Source organism: Protomyctophum bolini (genome assembly GCF_963924005.1).
Source record: "Protomyctophum bolini genome assembly, chromosome: 4".
NCBI lineage: Eukaryota > Metazoa > Chordata > Actinopteri > Myctophiformes > Myctophidae > Protomyctophum > Protomyctophum bolini.
The window spans coordinates 24,358,414-24,377,844 of NC_137865.1; the positions used below are offsets into that span (position 1 = coordinate 24,358,414).

Genomic DNA, 19,431 nt, shown 5'->3' on the forward strand with positions numbered 1-19,431 from the left:
AAAAATGGGAAAAAAAAACAATCTGTAAAAGAAAAATGCGTAAAAGTTACAGATGCTTTTTTTGGTTCCCCAGTGATATCACTGCCAAAAATCACATGACGGCTGAGAGCCAATCACTTACGAACAGAAAAAAAAACAAGCTAAGTTACAGATGGTTTTTTTGGTTCCCCAGTGATATCACTGCCAAAAATCACATGACGGCTGAGAGCCAATCACGTGAGGCCTTTTCCTCTACCCAATCAAAAAGCTCCATAAGTCTGCCTGGCAACTGAGGTTGCCATGTTTGTCTGGGGCTACGTTATAAGTATAAGTATAAGTTTATGAATTACAAGTTTAGCTATATTATATCCATATCTTGTCTTAAAACAACCACTCAATGGCATTATTGACTAATTCATTATTTTATAATGATATATATATATATATATATATATATATAAGTTTATGATTTACAAGTTTAGCTATATATCCATATCTTGTCATAAAACAACCACTCAATGGCCAATTGACTAATTCATTATTTTAGTAGCCTATATTAAATAGGGGGGTCTCAAGGTTCGGGGACCCCCAGGGACCCCCAAATGGTAACTCATTTTTCAACCGTTTTTGACGGGGGTTGGCTTGTATATATATATATATATATATATATATATATCATATATATATCATTATAAAATAATGTCGCCCCCCTGGGGGCGTCTTTGGGGGTCTCAGGGTTCGGGGACCCCCCAGGGACCCCCAAATGGTAACTCTGTCATTTCTCAACTGTTTTGGACGGGGGTGGGCTCGTTGGAATCGTGTCGCCCCCCTGGGGGCGTCTTTGGGGGTCTCAAGGTGCAGGGACCCCCAGGGACCCCCAAATGATAACTCTGTCATTTCTCAACTGTTTTGGACGGGGGTGGGCTCGTTGGAATCGTGTCGCCCCCCTGGGGGCGTCTTTGGGGGTCTCAAGGTGCAGGGACCCCCAAATGATAACTCTGTCATTTCTCAACTGTTTTGGACGGGGGTGGGCTCGTTGGAATCGTGTCGCCCCCCTGGGGGCGTCTTTGGGGGTCTCAAGGTGCAGGGACCCCCAGGGACCCCCAAATGGTAACTGTCATTTCTCAACCGTTTTTGACGGGGGTGGGCTCGTTGTGATTGTGTCGCCCCCCTGGGGGCGTCTTTGGGGGTCTCAAGGTTCGGGGACCCCTGGGGACCCCCAAATGGTAACTCTGTCATTTCTCAACCGTTTTGGACGGGGGTCTTCTGTCGTATGTCCTTAGACCTTTAGCTCCGTTGCAGCAAGCCAGTCCAGTGTGTCATTGTCTAGGTCAATTAGCCCACGGTCACCATTCGGTGGCCGGTATATAGGGCAGCTGGTCAGCACATGTTCAACAGTCTGTGATGGGTCCCCACATTCGCAGTGGGCACTGTCTGTGAGACCCCACTTCTGCATAGATGCACCAAAGCGTCCGACACCCGTCCTCAGGCGGTTTAGGGTTGTCCACTCCTTGCGGGGGAGGTGCTGGCCAGGAACATCTGTGGGATCCTCAATGTAGTGGTGAAGCCTGGATGGTTCTGCTGCCTTCCACTGGTCCCTCCATCTTGCCTTCACCCAGGAAGCCTTGGAGGTGTCGGCTGGTGTTGTATGGAGCAGTTCCTGGGCCTGTGTGGCAAAGGGCCGCCGGGACTTGAGACGCATGCGCTGTGGTGTCTCTGTGACGACACCGTGGAGGTGGTGGGCCTCGCTCAGCTGAGCCCTGCGAGCAAGGGCCAGTGTGGCTGCTTCTCGCCTGACCTCTGCGGGGGAGATTCCAGCAAGGACTGGCAGTTGGTTGGTTGGAGTGGCTCGTAGGCATCCAGAGACAGTCCAGTTTTTGGACATGAGGGCTACGGCTCCAGACTGGGGCACAGTACTCAGCGGTGGGGAACACCAGGGCCTCGGTGGAGATGCGCAGCGTCTTCGTGGACGCTCCCCATGTCGTGCCAGCTAGACGCCTTATCAGTGCTGCACGGGCGGTGGTCTTTCCCTTGACGCCGTCCAGGTGTTGCTTAAAGGACAGAGTTCTGTCGAGCTTCACTCCAAGGTATGTCGGGGAGGACTGGTGCTCTAACCGGGCGTTGTCAACCATTGTCAACGGGTTGCTTCCCTGTTGTAGAGGTGGAACATTGTTGCCACAGTCTTCTCAACACTGAGCTTCAGGTGCCAGTCCTTCAGGTATGAAGACAGGATGTTCATGTCCTTAGAGAAGCCTTCCTCTATTGCTTCCCAGGTTGGTTTGCTGAGCAAAATTGCCAGGTCATCTGCGTAGCCGTACTTCCTTGATGTTGTTAGGGGTAGGTCGTGGATGTAGATGTTGAATAACATCGGTGCCAGCACCGAGCCCGTGTTGGAATCGTGTTGCCTCTCTGGGCACATCTACAGTACCCAGTTGAATGCATATTCCTCCTTCCTACACTTAAATATAAATCCCAACAGCTATAGCCTATGTACACCCACGCCAATAAATCACACCTGCATATACAAATTACCCATCATGTTACAAAGCTCTAACACTAATGTAACTGCCTCTGTGTCAGTCAGTGCAGTATTTTTCAGTTATTTATTTAGGTAGGAACCAAAGTTCTCTAGGGCGAATCGCTTGGTAAAATGTCCATATCAAGTGATATCTGAAAAGTGTGTGAGAGAGAGAGAGCTATAGTAAGAAGAATATGCAGATGAATATAAATGGTTCTCTCTGTCTCTCCCTCCCATCAATAAAGATCTATCATAAAATGAGTTACCATGTGGGAGCCCCCAGGGGTCCCCGAACCTCCAAAACCCTGATAATGCGCCCAGAGAGGCGACACAATTCCAACGAGACCACCCCCGTCCAAAACGGTTGAGAAATGACAGAGTTACCATTTGGGGGTCCCTGGGGGGTCCCGGGGGTTCCCTGAACCTCCAAAACCCTGAGAACGATTCCAACGAGCCCACCCCCGTCCAAAACGGTTGAGACATGACAGAGTTACCATTTGGGTCCCTGAACCTTGAGACCCCCAAAGACGCCCCCAGGGGGGCGACACGATTCCAACGAGCCCACCCCCGTCCAAAACAGTTGAGAAATGACAGTTACCATTTGGGGGTCCCTGGGGGGTCCCCAGGGGTCCCCGAACCTTGAGACCCCCAAAGACCCCCCCCAGCGGGGCGACACGATTCCAACGAGCCCACCCCCGTCCAAAACAGTTGAGAAATGACAGAGTTACCATTTGGGGGTCCCTGGGGGTCCCTGAACCTTGAGACCCCCAAAGACGCCCCCAGGGGGGCGACACGATTCCAACGAGCCCACCCCCGTCCAAAACAGTTGAGAAATGACAGTTACCATTTGGGGGTCCCTGGGTGGTCCCTGAACCTTGAGACCCCAAAGACACGATTCCAACGAGCCCACCCCCGTCCAAAACAGTTGAGAAATGACAGAGTTACCATTTGGGGGTCCCTGGGGGGTCCCCGAACCTTGAGACCCCCAAAGACGCCCCCAGGGGGGCGACACAATCACAACGAGCCCACCCCCGTCAAAAACGGTTGAGAAATGACAGTTACCATTTGGGGGTCCCTGGGGGGTCCCTGGGGGTCCCTGAACCTTGAGACCCCCAAAGACGCCCCCAGGGGGGCGACACAATCACAACCATTAAGTGGTTGTTTTAAGACAAGATATGGATATAATATAGCTAAACTTGTAACTCATAAACTTATACTTATACTTATAACGTAGCCCTAGACAAACATGGCAACCTCAGTTGCCAGGCAGACTTATGGAGCTTTTTGATTGGGTAGAGGAAAAGGCCTCACGTGATTGGCTCTCAGCCGTCATGTGATTTTTGGCAGTGATATCACTGGGGAACCAAAAAAACCATCTGTAACTTAGCTTGTTTTTTTTTCTGTTCGTAAGTGATTGGCTCTCAGCCGTCATGTGATTTTTGGCAGTGATATCACTGGGGAACCAAAAAAAGCATCTGTAACTTTTACGCATTTTTCTTTTACAGATTGTTTTTTTACGCATTTTTCTTTTACAGATTGTTTTTTTACGCATTTTTCTTTTACAGATTTTTTTTTTACGCATTTTTCTTTTACAGATTGTTTTTTTACGCATTTTCTTTTACGAACACACAGATAATATTGGCGTGGATCTGAGCCCATATACCTACCCCCTAGTGATAGATAGATCCCTCCCTCCGGGCTAGTGGCACCGCCAAGGTTTGGCCTATCACAGAAATGTGATGTAGCATTTCGAAAATCGCAGCATCATCTCCCTCGCCGCTCCAGCAGTCTAATCTATTGCTCCACTTCTGCCTTCCTCAACGTTCCGTCTTCTCTCCATCTCTGTCTTCCTCATAGCTAAGGTCAAGTCGAAGTGTGCCCCGACATTTTTCGCCTGTGCCAACGGGATCCACTGCATCATCGGACGCTTCCGCTGCAACGGCTTCAGCGACTGTCCCGACGGGAGTGACGAGGATAACTGCAGTGAGTTTTCTTGTGATTGTCAAATTCCATGACGGTGACTTGATTCAGGCCAGTGCATAATATGCTAAATTAATATCCCATTGTCCCCTAGTTGTTGTGATGTGTAACACATCCTCCCTTGACATCCCTAGCTGGCTTACTAAACAGCTTACACATTCAAATGCATTATTTGATTAATTTAACAATATGTAACTCAGACCTCAGAGAGTATACAAATACAACCAAATGGAATTTAGATTGCAATAAAAAATATAAATAAAATAAGCTGCCTCATGAGATCTGGGTGGTCTCACGAGATCACAGAGTAATTTGTCTGAGAGACTAATTTGTCTGAGAGACTGCACGCTTCAGTGCTTCAAGTTACGCACCTCCCCTGTGGCTATTCACACAGACGGACTTGCCCTGTAGAACACAACGCTGTACTGAATATGTGTACAGTACACAATATGTTAAATCAGACTTTATATTGATGCAAGAGGATAACGTACTGTAAGTCAAGCTGAAACAGGCCATCCAGTTGGTAATCAATTTACATCAAAAAGCCATGAACAAACTCTGTTTGGAATGTCTCTCACAGTAAAATGTCCTCCTTTTGTGTACCTTTCTTGTGTACCTTCATTTTATTTAAATCAAAAGCGTGGGCTAAGTATGTTTGTGTGTGTGTGTGTGTGTGTGTGTGTGCGCGCGTGTGTGTGTGTGTGTGTGTGTGTGTGTGTGTGTGTGTGCGTTCATGCGCGTGCATGCATTATTTTAATTTATTACCTAAGCTTATTATAATTAGGCTATAGCATTAAGGTTAATTTATTTTCGCAAGAGGCCACGGTTCTCAGCACCAACCATGACCAGTGCATCGAGAGAAAAAGAGGAAAGAAAGAGATGTCTGCAGTCTATAAATTAAGTTTCTACCGCATATTATTTTATACATACAGCACATTATGCATTCATTTGATCCCCCAGAATGTGGGTAAATCCTTGGTTGATGGGTCTTATAGTGGTATTGGGTTATGGTATCACAAAACGTCCCTGCATACTGCATACCTCATGGACTAATGCTGCATTCAGCGAGGCTCTGAATGTTGTGTGACATCACGTCGCACCTCTTCTGAGTTGCGTACCCTGCATCAGACCCAGAGTGGCGAGACGCTTTAGACCATAGTCTAAGCCAAGGCATTAAAATGCCTATTTAACTAAAACAAATCAAATCAAATCAGTGTGAATACAGTGTTATTGCAGAAATGAAAATGAATATGACTTTGAAGATGTGCAGATCACAATGGGCTTTGACCTTTCTAGATATCTGGAAATGTCAACGGCAAGATTACACGGAGTGAAAGAAGAAAACAAATTAATATTTGGTCTGGTATTGCAGATTTGGTCAAGGACATGATTTAGTCCTATTATTATTATTATTATTATTATTATTTTCCCCCCATTGCACAGTGGTAGGAATATTGACGCAGGTGTGCATTTTGTGGCATCTTTGGTCCCGGGGGAGGGGTGGGTGGGAGTTTTTTGTTTGTTGTTTGTTTTTGTGTTCCTTTCTTTTGCTGTTGTACGTGTTACTTGTTTTGTTTTCTTTATTCATTCATGGTGTTAACATGTTTTATTGTGCTATTTTGTCTTAAATATAAATAATTTGATAACAAAAAAAGATGTGCAGATCACAACGAAACTAGTGGGTGTTTAAATGTGGGTGTTTAAATGAACGGTTTTACAGTCAGTGTGGCCTGCACTAAGCGCTTACATTATCGTGGGCCGTGGACAGTCCTCGCATGACCCCTGCTGCCTCTCTCTTTGCTTATAACTAATTAATATCTCCATCGTCAGCAGTGTTCCTACCCTTCAGGGTCCCACATGCACAAATGTAATCTAACTATTCAATACCTGCCCCTAGGACATACCACGTCTCTACTGTGGAACTGTCGGTATCTTGGCCCAAGATAATTCTGCCTCATTTTGTACAGACTGTCAAAAACAGGATAAGAAATGCACTAATGTGCACTCGTGCACACAGTAAAATCCTCCGTGTTAATTTGAGGGTGTAAAAGATGTTTAAATCTTGGGTCCGTTTTGACGAGTTAAGTTAACACTGGGGATTTTGCTGTGTGCAGGACTTTTTTTAATTCATGTTTCCTATTCGCTTAATTTCCAATTTGATTTATATCAAATTCCCCTCATCAAATGCTCTACAGTAGCTTCCACATTGTACAGCGATGTGCTGAATGTAATTTCCCTTAGCTTCTCTGCATGTCTCTGAAACTTAAAAGCTGACGTGGAACAAAAATAAGTCAAATAATAAAATAAACCCTCATAATGTTTACCTTAACTTTTCTTTTTTAATACAAAACAAAGATGTCCTGACCAGAAACTGGCAGCCAGAGGATGATGAAAAGGTAGATTTGTAACCCTAACCGCTGAGGCCTTTCTCTCTGCTCTGACCCCTATAACTGCAGCAGGTAACCCCTTGGTGTGCTCCGAGGCTCGCTTCAAGTGTCGCAATGGCCGCTGCGTGGACCGAAGCTTCCTGTGCAATGGTCAGGACAACTGTCAAGATAACAGTGACGAGGAGCACTGTCTCACCACAGCAGGTAGGCAGCCTTCTAAAAGCCTGAGTTATGTACTGTACTTACAGTAGTTGTCTGAGTCGTGCACTGCAGTAATAGCTGCTGCTCTGCAATAGCTTGTAGACCTGCTATTTGTGTTGCGTGCACAACTAACTGTATATCACTGTACTCACACATGAGACTCACAGTGAACTGGGCTATACTGTGTTCTTAGTAAAGAGTCATTTTGAGTATGAAACTCTTCTAAGGAGGTTTTGTATAGAAGACAATTCCACAGAAGGGTGCCCTGGGCACACCCATAGCTGCGGTGTGCTATTGAGCGCTGCTTTACGCTGCAGCACTGATTAGCTACACCTGGCCTACAGGGCATTGCTCCATGGATTCGTCTATCGACCCACATGCTCTGCATCTGTGTCTTTGCATAAGCGCTATGTACCGTATTCAGCAACCTGTCTTGTGTCTTCACTAGTGAACAGCCATTTAAAGGGGCTAATAAACATCATTTAACCAGGTTTTTGTGTACAGAGACTGTTCGACATATCAAGCACTAGATTGGCCGTCTGGGAATTGAAAGATTCCTGGTTCAATCCCCGGCTCCTCTAGGCTTTCTTTAGGAAGTGTTCCTAAAGAAAGACACTGACCCCCAAATTGCACCCCCTGGGACTACAAACTAGTGCACCAGTTTCAGAGGGTGCAGAAAACAAATAAAACAATTGCTTTCAATCTATGCACACTTATATAGGCTACTATAGTATACGTTGCCTTGTACTGAATACATTATATTTGTGTGTTGAGACCCTTGAGGCCTTGCAACTTGACAAAATGACATTAGTATGAAACAATTTACACATAGCCTATTAATTATATACATTTACATAAATGTGTTTTGTTTATACAGTCTCACTGAAGATGATTGCCACTGATGGCTGCATGAGAGAACTGCATATATGAGCTAAATACTGCAGTAAGGTCTGGCCAATGTAATTTATCGTTCTTCTAAAGCTTTGATCTCTGGCTGCATGCTTGTACACGGCCGTAGTGCACTGCAAATGTTAATGTAGCGATTTGCTAACACAGCAAGATATTGAAAGACTACATATGTCCTACACAGATTCAGCTTGTGCAGGCATGTGTCAGCACAACTACCGCTAAACCTGAGTCCATTTGGATTTGTTGCTATGTAGTATGTACCCAATGGCGCCATGCCAGCAGGGTTTCATAATAGCATAAATAGCTCAGGGCTGCTCCCAGTCCCAGTAACTTGTATGCTCTGAGTACAGATGTCATGTTTGTTTATTTCGATGCTGGATTGGAGAGGCTGATGTAATGTTGTACAAATCACAACAGAGTCTTGGTAAGTAGTGCATGAGCTCAGTGCGGCGCCAGCCTTTGCCACAGATCAAGGAACGTCGGCTCAGGGTCTCTTATTTTATTTATTTTATCGTCACCAGCGGCGGGGAGAGTGCAGGGGCATGACTGAGGAGTGAATGTACGGGTTTACTCACACACACACACGCAGCCACCCATCCACACAGACACACACATGCACACGCACACACACACACACACACACACACACACACACACACACACACACACACACACACACACACACACACACATGCGTGTCACGCCTGCGCGCACATGCATGCACGCTCACCTCATATTCCACTCTGACTTTGCCTCTCCCTCCATAATAAGCACAGACCTGCAGGTGACAGATAAGACATGCAATATCCGCTCTGAGCCACCTGAGCACAGCTTCAGCTCCTTCACTTCTCACTTTTTCGCCCCCCAAACCCCCCCACCCTCTTCATTACTCGTCGCTCAAACGTTTGCATCGCATCTTTCAGGGGTTTTGAGTTTATTGAACCGTCGTTCAGCGATCAGCACGTCAGCTTGCTGTATCTGTGGAGACGTCATCGCTGCTGTCGTACCTTCCTCCTCCTTCTGTAGAGCTGTCGCATAATTAGCTCCACACCAACTCTTACTGTAGGTGTTTTTTTTCCCCTTCAATGTTTTAGTCCCCCCCCTCCCTCACGCACTCACACGCACGCACGCACGCACGCACGCACACACACACACACACACACACACACACACACACACACACACACACACACACACACACACACACACACACACACACACACACACACACACACACACACACATACACAATCTGATGTGAAAGCATTTGGCTTTTTTTGGACAAACAGGACTCTTGTTATCATTTATTTATTTATTTTTCGAGGGGGGGAATATTTGGATGAGAATAGGGGCGGCGAGGAAGCAAACAGTGCTCTCTTGTGCATTTGTAAATGCATTGGTCCAGCCATTGCATAGAAAGATAGGGAGGGGGGGGGGGGGGGGGGGGGAGGCGTTATCGGGCCTAGTGGAGCCTGTAAGTGGTAACAGAGATATAGGTTATAGAGAAGCAAAATGCAACACACTATAAGCGCTATATGAAGGCAGTGCACCCTCAGTCGGGACCAATGAATAGCAATTTCCTGAATAAAGCCAGAAGGAAGAGATTACGACGGTATGGAGCAATGAGATAGACGGCTGATCTGACGGGGAGAGACGGGGATTTGAAATGGATAGAACAGAGTTAAAAAAATGAATGAAATAGGCAGAAAAGGATGATGTGAGCAGGCTGTGCCCCAAGGCAGAGTGGCGTGGAAGAGTTGGGGTTCTCTTTCCTCTCCCTGGTCGGAGGAAGCAGCGGTGCATCATCATTCAGGGCACAGCTGACTTATATGGCCAGATGCTGCTGGAACTCTGATGGAGGACCAGGAAGTCACACTGCATACACCAGGACATGCACAGAGAGAGATAGGGGTGCATTCTGTACGCACAAAACACTGCATATTTCAATCTGCAGACATCACCCAATGACATTCACAAGAGTTGTTGATCAAGGTTGTTGAACATTACTTGTTTCAGGGCTGGACACTGCAGCAGTTGGCATAGTTGAGACTTTAACATAAAAGTCGTTAGAGTTGCTCCAGAAGCATTTTAATAGATTTTTAAAAGTAGGCATTAAGTCTCCCCTTGCCCACTAATTAACACAGCAAGTATAAGAATGTCAGGTGCCCTGGCTACTGTGTCAGAGTCCAGCAGAGATGGTGATTAATTCTCGCATCGCAAAGCCTTTGAGGCTGCTCAGAGAGAGAGAGAGAGAGAGAGAGAGAGATGGGGGGCAGAGAGAGAGAGAGAGAGAGAGAGAGAGAGAGAGATGGGGGGCAGAGAGAGAGAGAGAGAGAGAGAGATGGGGGGCAGAGAGAGAGAGAGAGAGAGAGAGAGAGAGAGAGATGGGGGCAGAGAGAGAGAGAGAGAGAGAGAGAGAGAGAGAGAGAGAGAGATGGGGGGCAGAGAGAGAGAGAGAAAGAGAGAGAGAGAGAGAGATGGGGGGCAGAGAGAGAGAGAGAGAGAAAGAGAGATGGGGGGGCAGAGAGAGAGAGAGAGAAAAGGAAAGAGACGGAATGTGAGCCAGAAAATGGTTCTAGGCCTCGGAAAGCTCTCAATAGGCTTTGTGTATTTATAAAGATACAGCTTTGTCTGATCACAGCATCAAAGGCTTTTGTTTTGGCAAGTTAAATGTGTGAATATGCATGCATGTGCGCACGACACGTGTGGGTGTGTGTTTATCAGTGTGTATGCCCACTTGTGCATGCGTACATGCATACTGTGCCGTATACCCACACATTTGCATTTGCATTCTCTCGGAGGACCTCAGACACTTATGCACATGCATTAAGAAATCTTCTCGACTGTTGCGGAGATGTAAAAAGGAATTGTGAGATTGGGAAATGAGTGCCCCCTCCTGCTGTTCAATGATACATGTTTGATGGTGCAGCCCTCCGTAACACATTGGGGACATTTACTCAGTACCCGTAAGGTCTCCTTTCAAAGTAGAAACAAATTAATTCCTTATATAAGCGACGAGTGCATGCAGTTCACAAACACTTTGACTGTCACAACACATTTATTCGGTCTGTTTATGGGTCTGCCATGTGACCCCTATCAGCGTAATCATCGGCCTACCGGTCATCATAATTATGTGTCAGCCAATTAGGGCACAGAGAGCCACAGAGGGCGCAGGGGGCTGACAAGAGAGACGGGAGCCAAACTAGGCTACTTCTTAATTATATTATTTAATTTATGCTTCTGGAGCAACTCTAGGAAAATAAAATATAATTTTTACCCAAGTCTTGACCCACAAAAATGTGTCCGCGACCCACAAATGGTTCCCGACCCACTGTTTGGGAAACATGCATTAGAGTTAGACTGTTGCATGACTACAGTGCAACCGCTTGGCACACGCACAGTACGTCGCCGAGTCACAACCTGCGTGCGTCCTCAAGTTGCATGCGTGCCCATCTTAGAGTATTATTAGAGACGGCACCCGGAGGAAACCCTGAGGCCAAATGGACATAGTGGCCGCAATGGTAGTGCAGCTGGAGCCTTTGATGCCGTTGACTATCATTGCGCACGTTCATGTTATTGGGCCCATGACACGTGAACGCTATGTTTCAAATGGCCAGCGCGTTCATGTGTTTGGGCAAATCCATCCCAGAATGCACTCTGTTCCTACCCGGAAGGAGGAGTGAAATCGCCTCATGCGCTTTTGAGCAACTTAATGCAAGTGGATGGGAGGAGAAATCCGGTGCCGTCTCTATTAATATATACTCTAGTCTAAGGTGCCCATGTGGATCTGCTCAGAGCTGAAGCACCGCCTCCTCCTCTTAAGTGTTATAATTTAGCAGCAACATTAGGACAAATTGAAAGTTAAAAGTAGCCAATCAACATGCTGAAACGCATCCATCCGCGATTCATTACTTGTATGCTATTTGCACCGTCGTGTGCATAATGATAATGATAATGAATTTATTCATATAGCACATTTCAAGACATCCGTCGTGCGCATGTCACTGTTCGAGAGAGCACACTAGCGGTGTCAGACCAGTCAAACTTTCTCACAGAAAGTTGCCGTGTGTGCCTGTGGAAATATGCCAATTTCTTGTGTAACTTTTAACAAGCCTCTTAATGAGGATCTCTCTATCTTGCATGATGCTCATCAGGGGATATCGGCTTCTAGCTTGCAACAATGCCCAGCATCCAACTGAAAACATAAAATCAGCCATAGCTGTGTTTTCTCTCTCTCTCTCTCTCTCTCTCTCTCTCTCTCTCTCTCGGTTCACCTAAGAACTGAGGCCGATTATACAAATGCTTTCTAAACCAGTAGTTTTGTGTTTTGTGCCAGGACCCCCAGAATAGAACAAAAATAGCAGATGTACAAGCTTGTATATCTGCTATTTTTTAATAGCCAATGCTAAAACACAAAAAATGACACAGATGCTACTTTGTCGTATGACAACATGCCAATATAGAGCGTCGCAGACAAACACAATATTTTGGACCAAACAAATATAACAAAAAAAAGTGTTACCTACTTTCTAATTATTTGTTCAGCCCGAAAACTTTTGTTTGTTGTCATGATTTGTCACAAGTCGAGTTGGCTTTGTACGAGGCTTAAAAGGTCTTTAAATAAATACTTTTTGAAATGACTATGAGGAAAATGAACGGGGAATCATTTCCTGGGCCCTGGCAGGGGCGGAACTGCGACGCTCTATACACATCGCAGGGGAAATTAGATATTTTAATCTTCACTTTTATTGTCTGATTGTTTTCCTCGAATGGCTCATTTTAAACTCTGGTAATGAAGAAGAGAATGAATTTCAGTGAATAATATGCAGCTTTTCTATTTTGTTGCATCATCCTAACTGCCAGAACTACGGTTTAGACCCATCTGTTCTGCATCTGTATCTTTGCATAAGCGCTCTGTACTTTATTCAGCAACCTGTCTTCACTGGACAGCCATTTAAAGGGGCTAATAAACATCATTCAGCCAGGTCTGTGTGTACAGGGACTGTTCTATATATCAAGCACTAATGCCTTGCTCACCATTAGCATCTCCACTAAACTAGTCATTTAGTATAAAGTGCCAGTGGCCTGATATATAGACAGAATAAAGAATGTCACCGTGACTAAAAGCGTTCGCTGTTGGTATCCTTTTAGATTGCTAATAGCTTTTTCAAACAGCCACCACATCCCTCCCATTGATTCCTGCCTGGCTTAGGGGGCTGAGAATATAGCCTCCATAGATTAAAATGACAACTTAATCCACATGTATTCTTTTTTTGCGGTGAAGGTGTGTGTGTGTTTGTGTGTGTGTGGCCGTGATGTCGGTCCGTTCGTGCCCCTCGCCATTAACACTAAGCGAGAGCTGGCAGTGAGAGAGAGAGAAAGCATGTGGGCGTGAGGTGTGAAATGCTATAAGGAAATATAATGGCAATAGCCTGATATGTGGGTGTGTGAAATGTAATAGCACCACTTTATCAGAGTCGACGTGTGCTCGTCGTGCACAAATGGGGGAGGTTGGCCCTGTCACCGCCACTAATTTGACCTCAGGGGGGCATGGTTTGGTTAGCCCAAACCATGCTCATGGACTTCTTCTGGAATCCCTTGAAGGTGCCAGGTCTGCTGCGGAGGAGGGCCAAGCACTTGGCAAATCACCATGCCCACTGTCGGATATTCCTGGCGGCGTTGGCAGCATGTGGAGGAGGCACAGCTTTGCTGTGTCGTTTATGTATATAGCATTGTTAAGTTCAAGTGCTTTGCTCAACGGCGTGAAAAAATTCTACGTTTATATACAGTAAATGCCAACCAAGCACTTCAGGAGTGAATTCCATCGGAACGTCTTCCCTGTTCATATCCTTGCGGTAGTGCTTGCTTACTATAAGACAAGTTGCTCTGGATGAAGTGCCTAAATTGTTGTTAAAACAGCTATCCTATACAGTATATATACTGTACCTGCGATTTCTACCGCTCTTCGAGAGAAAATCCCTGTTTGCCAAGGGCAGATATTGCACGTACAGTATGAGCTTCAGGCAGTCTATACTGCCCCCTGAAGAGAGACCACCTCCAACCACTGCAGATGTGCCATTTCAATTGTATTAACATGAGTCACATGTGACAGACACTACAATGGTTGAAAAGTGCTCATGTAACCAAATTGAGAGTTGTTTGTACACTCTCAGAGTTAAATTGACACTGATTCATGTTACTCTGTATTCATTCAACATCCCTTTTGCTTTGTTTTGTTGTTTTGTGTCTCGTTTTGTCTGGTTTTGTTTTCAGCTGGCAGTGAATCTGTTTATCCTCCATAGTACCCCATCCCTCTTTTGTTATCCTCTCTTCCTGTTCACCCTATTCCCTGGTTTACAAGTGGCCCTCTACTCCGTCTAGTGTAATGCCCCTCGTTCCCATTGGCTCTGCCCAAAGAGGGCACTCCTCCCTGTGCGTGCGTGCATGCGTGCATGAATCTCCCCTGTCCTTGAACCACGGCCAGTCAGCCCTCGCTCTCCAAGCCCCCTGAAATTAACAACCTTTCCCTCCTACATCTAACCTCATTCAGTCACCATGGTGACGGTGGTCAAGCGACGACCTGCGCCCACAGGCTTGGAGAGGAATTCTGCTCAGGACAAAAGCTCCAGTGTTCCCATTAGTGGGGGGGTGTGTGTGCGTGCGTGCGTGTGTGTGTGTGTGTGTGTGTGTGTGTGTGTGTGCGTGGGTGCGTGCGTGTGTGCGTGCGTGTGTGTGCGTGCGTGTGCGCGCACGTGCCCGCTCACACGGCTGCCTGTGTGCGTGCTTGTGTGTGTGTGGGTGTGCTCACTCATCCATTGGCTGGCAGTAGATAGGTGGTGAGATCACTATGTAAAGTGTGTTATGTCTGTTTGAATAATAGTGCTCATGGGTTCTCTCTCTCTCTCTCTCTCTCTCTCTCTCTCTCTCTCTCTCTATTGCTCCCTCAATTTCCATTGCAGTGACTCTGCATTAGCATTGTTTCAATCATTTACCTCTACTTTTGCAAAAAAAAAAACAGCATCTCGACTTAACTTACCGGTAGTAACATTTCTAGACAACTCAGTAACAGTTCTACCTCGACGTCAGTCCAAACAAAGAATTTAATATATTTTAATATGTTTTCGCCAATGCTGTTCTGTTATGTTGCTGCTCTTCCTCTGTGATATTTAGAGTATGTGAATGATCAGCTGAAATGCCCTTCATGACGTACCTGGCACATGCTTGCCCAATGTACAGTACGTGAATGATTAGGTGATATACCACACATGCCCAGTGGTATGCCACTGATTGGTCCAGTGGTTTGCAAGACTATATATATTCTAGATGGCTCAGCCCCTACGCGCGGCAGCACCACACCGGAAGAATGGTGTAACTGCAACTTGGCGAAGCTGTAGCCAGCTCACAGGCACGAGCCTATGAGCCTGTGAGCATGAAAACGTACACTTGACTACGGTAGATTTGAGGCTGCAATTGTGCTATCGCTTAGTTAGCACCGCAGCCACGGTCTAGTGTTTGGCTTGTTCTCCTTTCAATATGATTTTAATTCAGACTATAGTGTTGTTCCCATCTCTGGTGGCACTGTCGTGGCCCAAGAAAAAGTGAAAAATGCTGTTTTTGCGATCATGAATCAAATTGCGAACTACAGTTAAGAGGTAATGTGCAAAGGAATTCATTCTCTTTGATGGCCTTGATGAATGTTTGGCGAAAATAGAGAAACTTTCAGACATGGTTACGTGCCCAGAGCTCAATTTAATTTCCCCATATTATTACCCCCCCCCCCCCCTTATACCACGTTGTCTTTTCTTCATACATGCCTAATGCACACGTCCATAAGAAGCTAAGTCCCTTAGTCTCATTACAACTATAATACGCTCTAATAAATCACTGGGGTTTAATCCCGGAACCGATGTCACAGCATTATGTGTGCATTACACGCACTGCAGGCATGGAAGGAGCATTTTCACACCTTTCGCAGAGTTTTGGAGGAGATGACCACTGTATTTTGGCATCAACAGATGCCTGCTTCAGCACCAATCTCTATACGCTGTCGCTTTTGGCTGATCATGGCGCACTTAAAATCTAGTGTGATTGACCATCGGGTCAGATGCACCTAATTGGAGTGGCTGTATTCCAACCCATTTAGCTTCACTTAAATGGAATTGCCTTCAGGGGTGGGAACGGTTCGTCCCGGTGACTGAAGCCTGCAATATCATTACATGCATGGTTTTCTCCGTGCTGCACGTCGTGTACTATTAGTCAGAGGCCGGCGCGCTAGAGGACGTGGCGCGGCGCCGCTCGTTGCACCGAGAAGGACCATTATCTGTATGTGCTAATAGGATAATGGACCCACGGAATTGCGAGTAAGCAATAGACAGTGAGCGAGTGACATGATGCACTGGGTGTCGCTCAGCCCAACGCTGCATACAGTGGGCCAGCCCTGTTCTCCACGATGTACGCTTTGTGCCAGTGCTGTACTGTACGTGGGCATTCATAAATGATACTGAGGCGGTGTAGATGTGCCACCAGACAGAGAGCCTCGAAATTAGGTGTGTGCACGTGTGACCGTGCGTGCGTGCATGTGTGAGGTAGGACGAGTATGAGCGTTTGTGTGCTCGAAATTTGTTGTGCCTGAGAGAGGGAGAGAGAGAGAGAGAGAGAGAGAGAGAGAGAGAGAGAGAGATTGCATGTCAGAGTGTGAGAGGTAGAAATGTGCGGTGGATGAGGGTGGGAATGAAAAAGGGCAAGATGTGAGAGTGATGGAAGGTATGGAGCAACAACAGTGGAGGAAGAAAGGGATAGAAAGAGAGTGATAGAGGAATAGAAAGAAAGAAATTGCTCTCTGGATTCATTGTGCGGAGAGACACAGAGTGATACAGGAGTGTACGGGGGTACGTTCTGAAAGGAGGCCAAGGAGTGAAGGGTAAGGAAACGGCCAGGAGAGGTGAGAAGGGAGCAGGTGAGACAGTGAGAGTATCTGACGGGAAGAGACGCCCAGCGCAGGAAGATAATGGAGAGGAGGATGGTGTCCTGAAAGGAGCGGAGGAAGAGAGACCTAGAGGAAGAGTAGACATTAAGATAGAGAGTGCGGCAGCGCACGCACATGGGTGTGTGTGCGTGTGTGTGTGTGTGTGTGTGTGTGTGTGTGTGTGTGTGTGTGTGTGTGCATGCATGTGCGTGTGTGATGGATTAGTCCATGCATGCAGCACTGCTCTCGTTAGTGGTAATTATTGGACTCTGTGGCCTGTTTCTGTCTTAGTTTTCTCTCTCTCTCCCCCTCCCCCACCTCTCATTCTCTCTCTCTCTCTCTCTCTCTCTCTCTCTCTTCTGTCTCTCTCTCCCTCTCTCTCTCTCTCTCTCTCTCTCTCAATTAAATTCAAAGGAGCTTTATTGGCATGCATGAGAAAACATACGTTTACATTGCCAAAGTATCTATCTATTCGTATTCTCTCACTCTTTCTCGAATACGGTCAAACGTTTTTCTGTCTTATGCTGCTCAGCATTGATCCCCCTCTCCTTCATGCTAATTCCCGACCTTTCCTCACTGTTTCTCCTTCCCACCATACAATCTCGTGAACCCCAACCCCAGGCCCCCCCCCCCCCCTTTCTCCTTTCTCCTCTGGTGGTCTCGTGGTTGCTTTGTTCAGAGGAGTGCAACTTAAACACAACGCTTGAAATGGAAATTTTTCTCAGCTCCCGTGGCAGTGTTTCTATTCTCTCTCTCTCTCTCTCTCTCTCTCTCTCTCTCTCTCTCGTGCGTGCGTGTGTGCCTGCGTGTGGTTCTTATAGCTGGATATGACTATACGGACACCCTTAGTGGGTGTCCTGACACCCACTTCATTCAGAATACATTTAAATGGCCGTGGCTAGCGATGAGGGCTGGAGCCAGGCTAGACACCACGGGTTAAGAGCTGGCATTGAGAGAATGTGGATATTCAGAGTGGAAGTAAACTAGAGAGACAGAGAGAGAGATAAAGAGACTCATGAGCCTCAGAGAGGTGTTGTGTTGTTTTGTTTCACCTTTGCCCCTCCTCTCAAGCAGATTTATTTGGTAGTCAAGATGTGCAGGTTTGTTTGCCTGTTTGCCACACACACACACACACACACACACACACACACACACACACACACACACACACACACACACACACACACACACACACAGGTTGGCTTCACTAGACCTGAGGGGGCGGAGGGGTACATAGAGTTCGAGAAGATCGGAGAGGTACCGTAGGGGGGGAGCGAGGTTGTTGAGTGCTTTTTAGGTGGTGATCAGGATTTTGTAGTCAAGTCCTTGTTTGACGGACAGTGGAGTTTTGCACGTGTTGGAGTTTATTGAGGACTTTGGAGGTGGTGCCGTTGAGGATACTGTTGCAGTAATCATTCCGGGATGTAATTAATGTGTGGATGAGTGTTTCGGTGGCTGAGAAGGTCAGAGAGGGCCGGAGGCGGGCAATGTTCCTGAGATTAAAGAAGGCAGTTTTGGTGATCTGGTTTATGTGGGGGCGGAATGAGAGGGTGGAATCGAATGTGACACCAAGGTTGCGGATGTAGGGGGAGGTTGTTACAGTGGAGCCGTTGATGTTGAGGGGGAAGTTCTGGGATAATGGATAATAGATATCTTAAAGGCAATGGCACCTGGCACACTGGTAACGCCCAAACCACATACCTATGCATAATGTAATGGTTAGCGGATGTGTTTCAAGGATTTAGGCGGTGGCATAAGATAGACCAGTTAACGGGGGAACGCCTTTTACACAATACTAAATCCCCAAATTAAGGAAAAAGTGCCCCTGACACAAGATAGGGCCCCATAAGCTGATTGTCTCTGTTTCTGCTAGGATTACTTTCAAGGAATAGTTTGCAATTGCAATAGCTAATTTATTCAGCAATGTCTGTAAGCTGTAGCAGTCTACGGCAAAGGCTTATAGCATTTTGTACAGTATGTTCACTTCCTGCAGCTACATTGATATTTTCATATTATCATAAAACATTTCAGGGATGTTATATTTTGTTGAGGAATTCTAGGTCAGTCAGCATGTTGCGGCAAACAGAGTCCGAGACACTTTTTATTATAACATATAACATATAACAACAAAAAACAGTGTTTATAGTAGCCTACAGACGTACTTCCGCGGTGCGCGTGTCATAGCTTAGAAGGCAGCCAATCATGACTAGGTCGCTACTACGCGATTGGCTGGCTCTGTTTCAGCGGCGTTTCAGAGTATGGGGTCAGACTCCTATTGGTTTAGGTGGCATGGGGTCAAACTCTCATTGATGACTAGGTCGCTTAAATTTCATGAGCTGTTATAGAATATAGAGATAGGAGGTTTCTGCCCGACAGCGACAATAAGATACTATATACTATAATATACTATAATACGTTTATTAGATGAGCTCATGGGAGTTGTACATTAAACACCCATGATTAAACACCCCAATCGCCCAGGACGAAGTTCA

General features: G+C 46.3%; 2 protein-coding genes across 4 annotated transcripts in view; both read left to right on the forward strand.

Annotated features, from left to right (window-relative positions):
- trim44 (tripartite motif containing 44) overlaps window positions 1–19,431 on the forward strand; it is a 466,525-nt gene that overhangs the window by 134,524 nt on the left and 312,570 nt on the right. The window lies entirely within an intron of this gene.
- Window positions 1–19,431, forward strand: part of ldlrad3 (low density lipoprotein receptor class A domain containing 3) — a 103,091-nt gene that overhangs the window by 47,468 nt on the left and 36,192 nt on the right. For both annotated transcript variants that reach the window (XM_080761261.1, XM_080761262.1), the window contains 2 exons: window positions 4,355–4,480; window positions 6,934–7,068. In XM_080761261.1, the coding sequence (XP_080617387.1) occupies window positions 4,355–4,480; window positions 6,934–7,068 (261 nt within the window). The remainder of the gene's footprint in view (window positions 1–4,354; window positions 4,481–6,933; window positions 7,069–19,431) is intronic.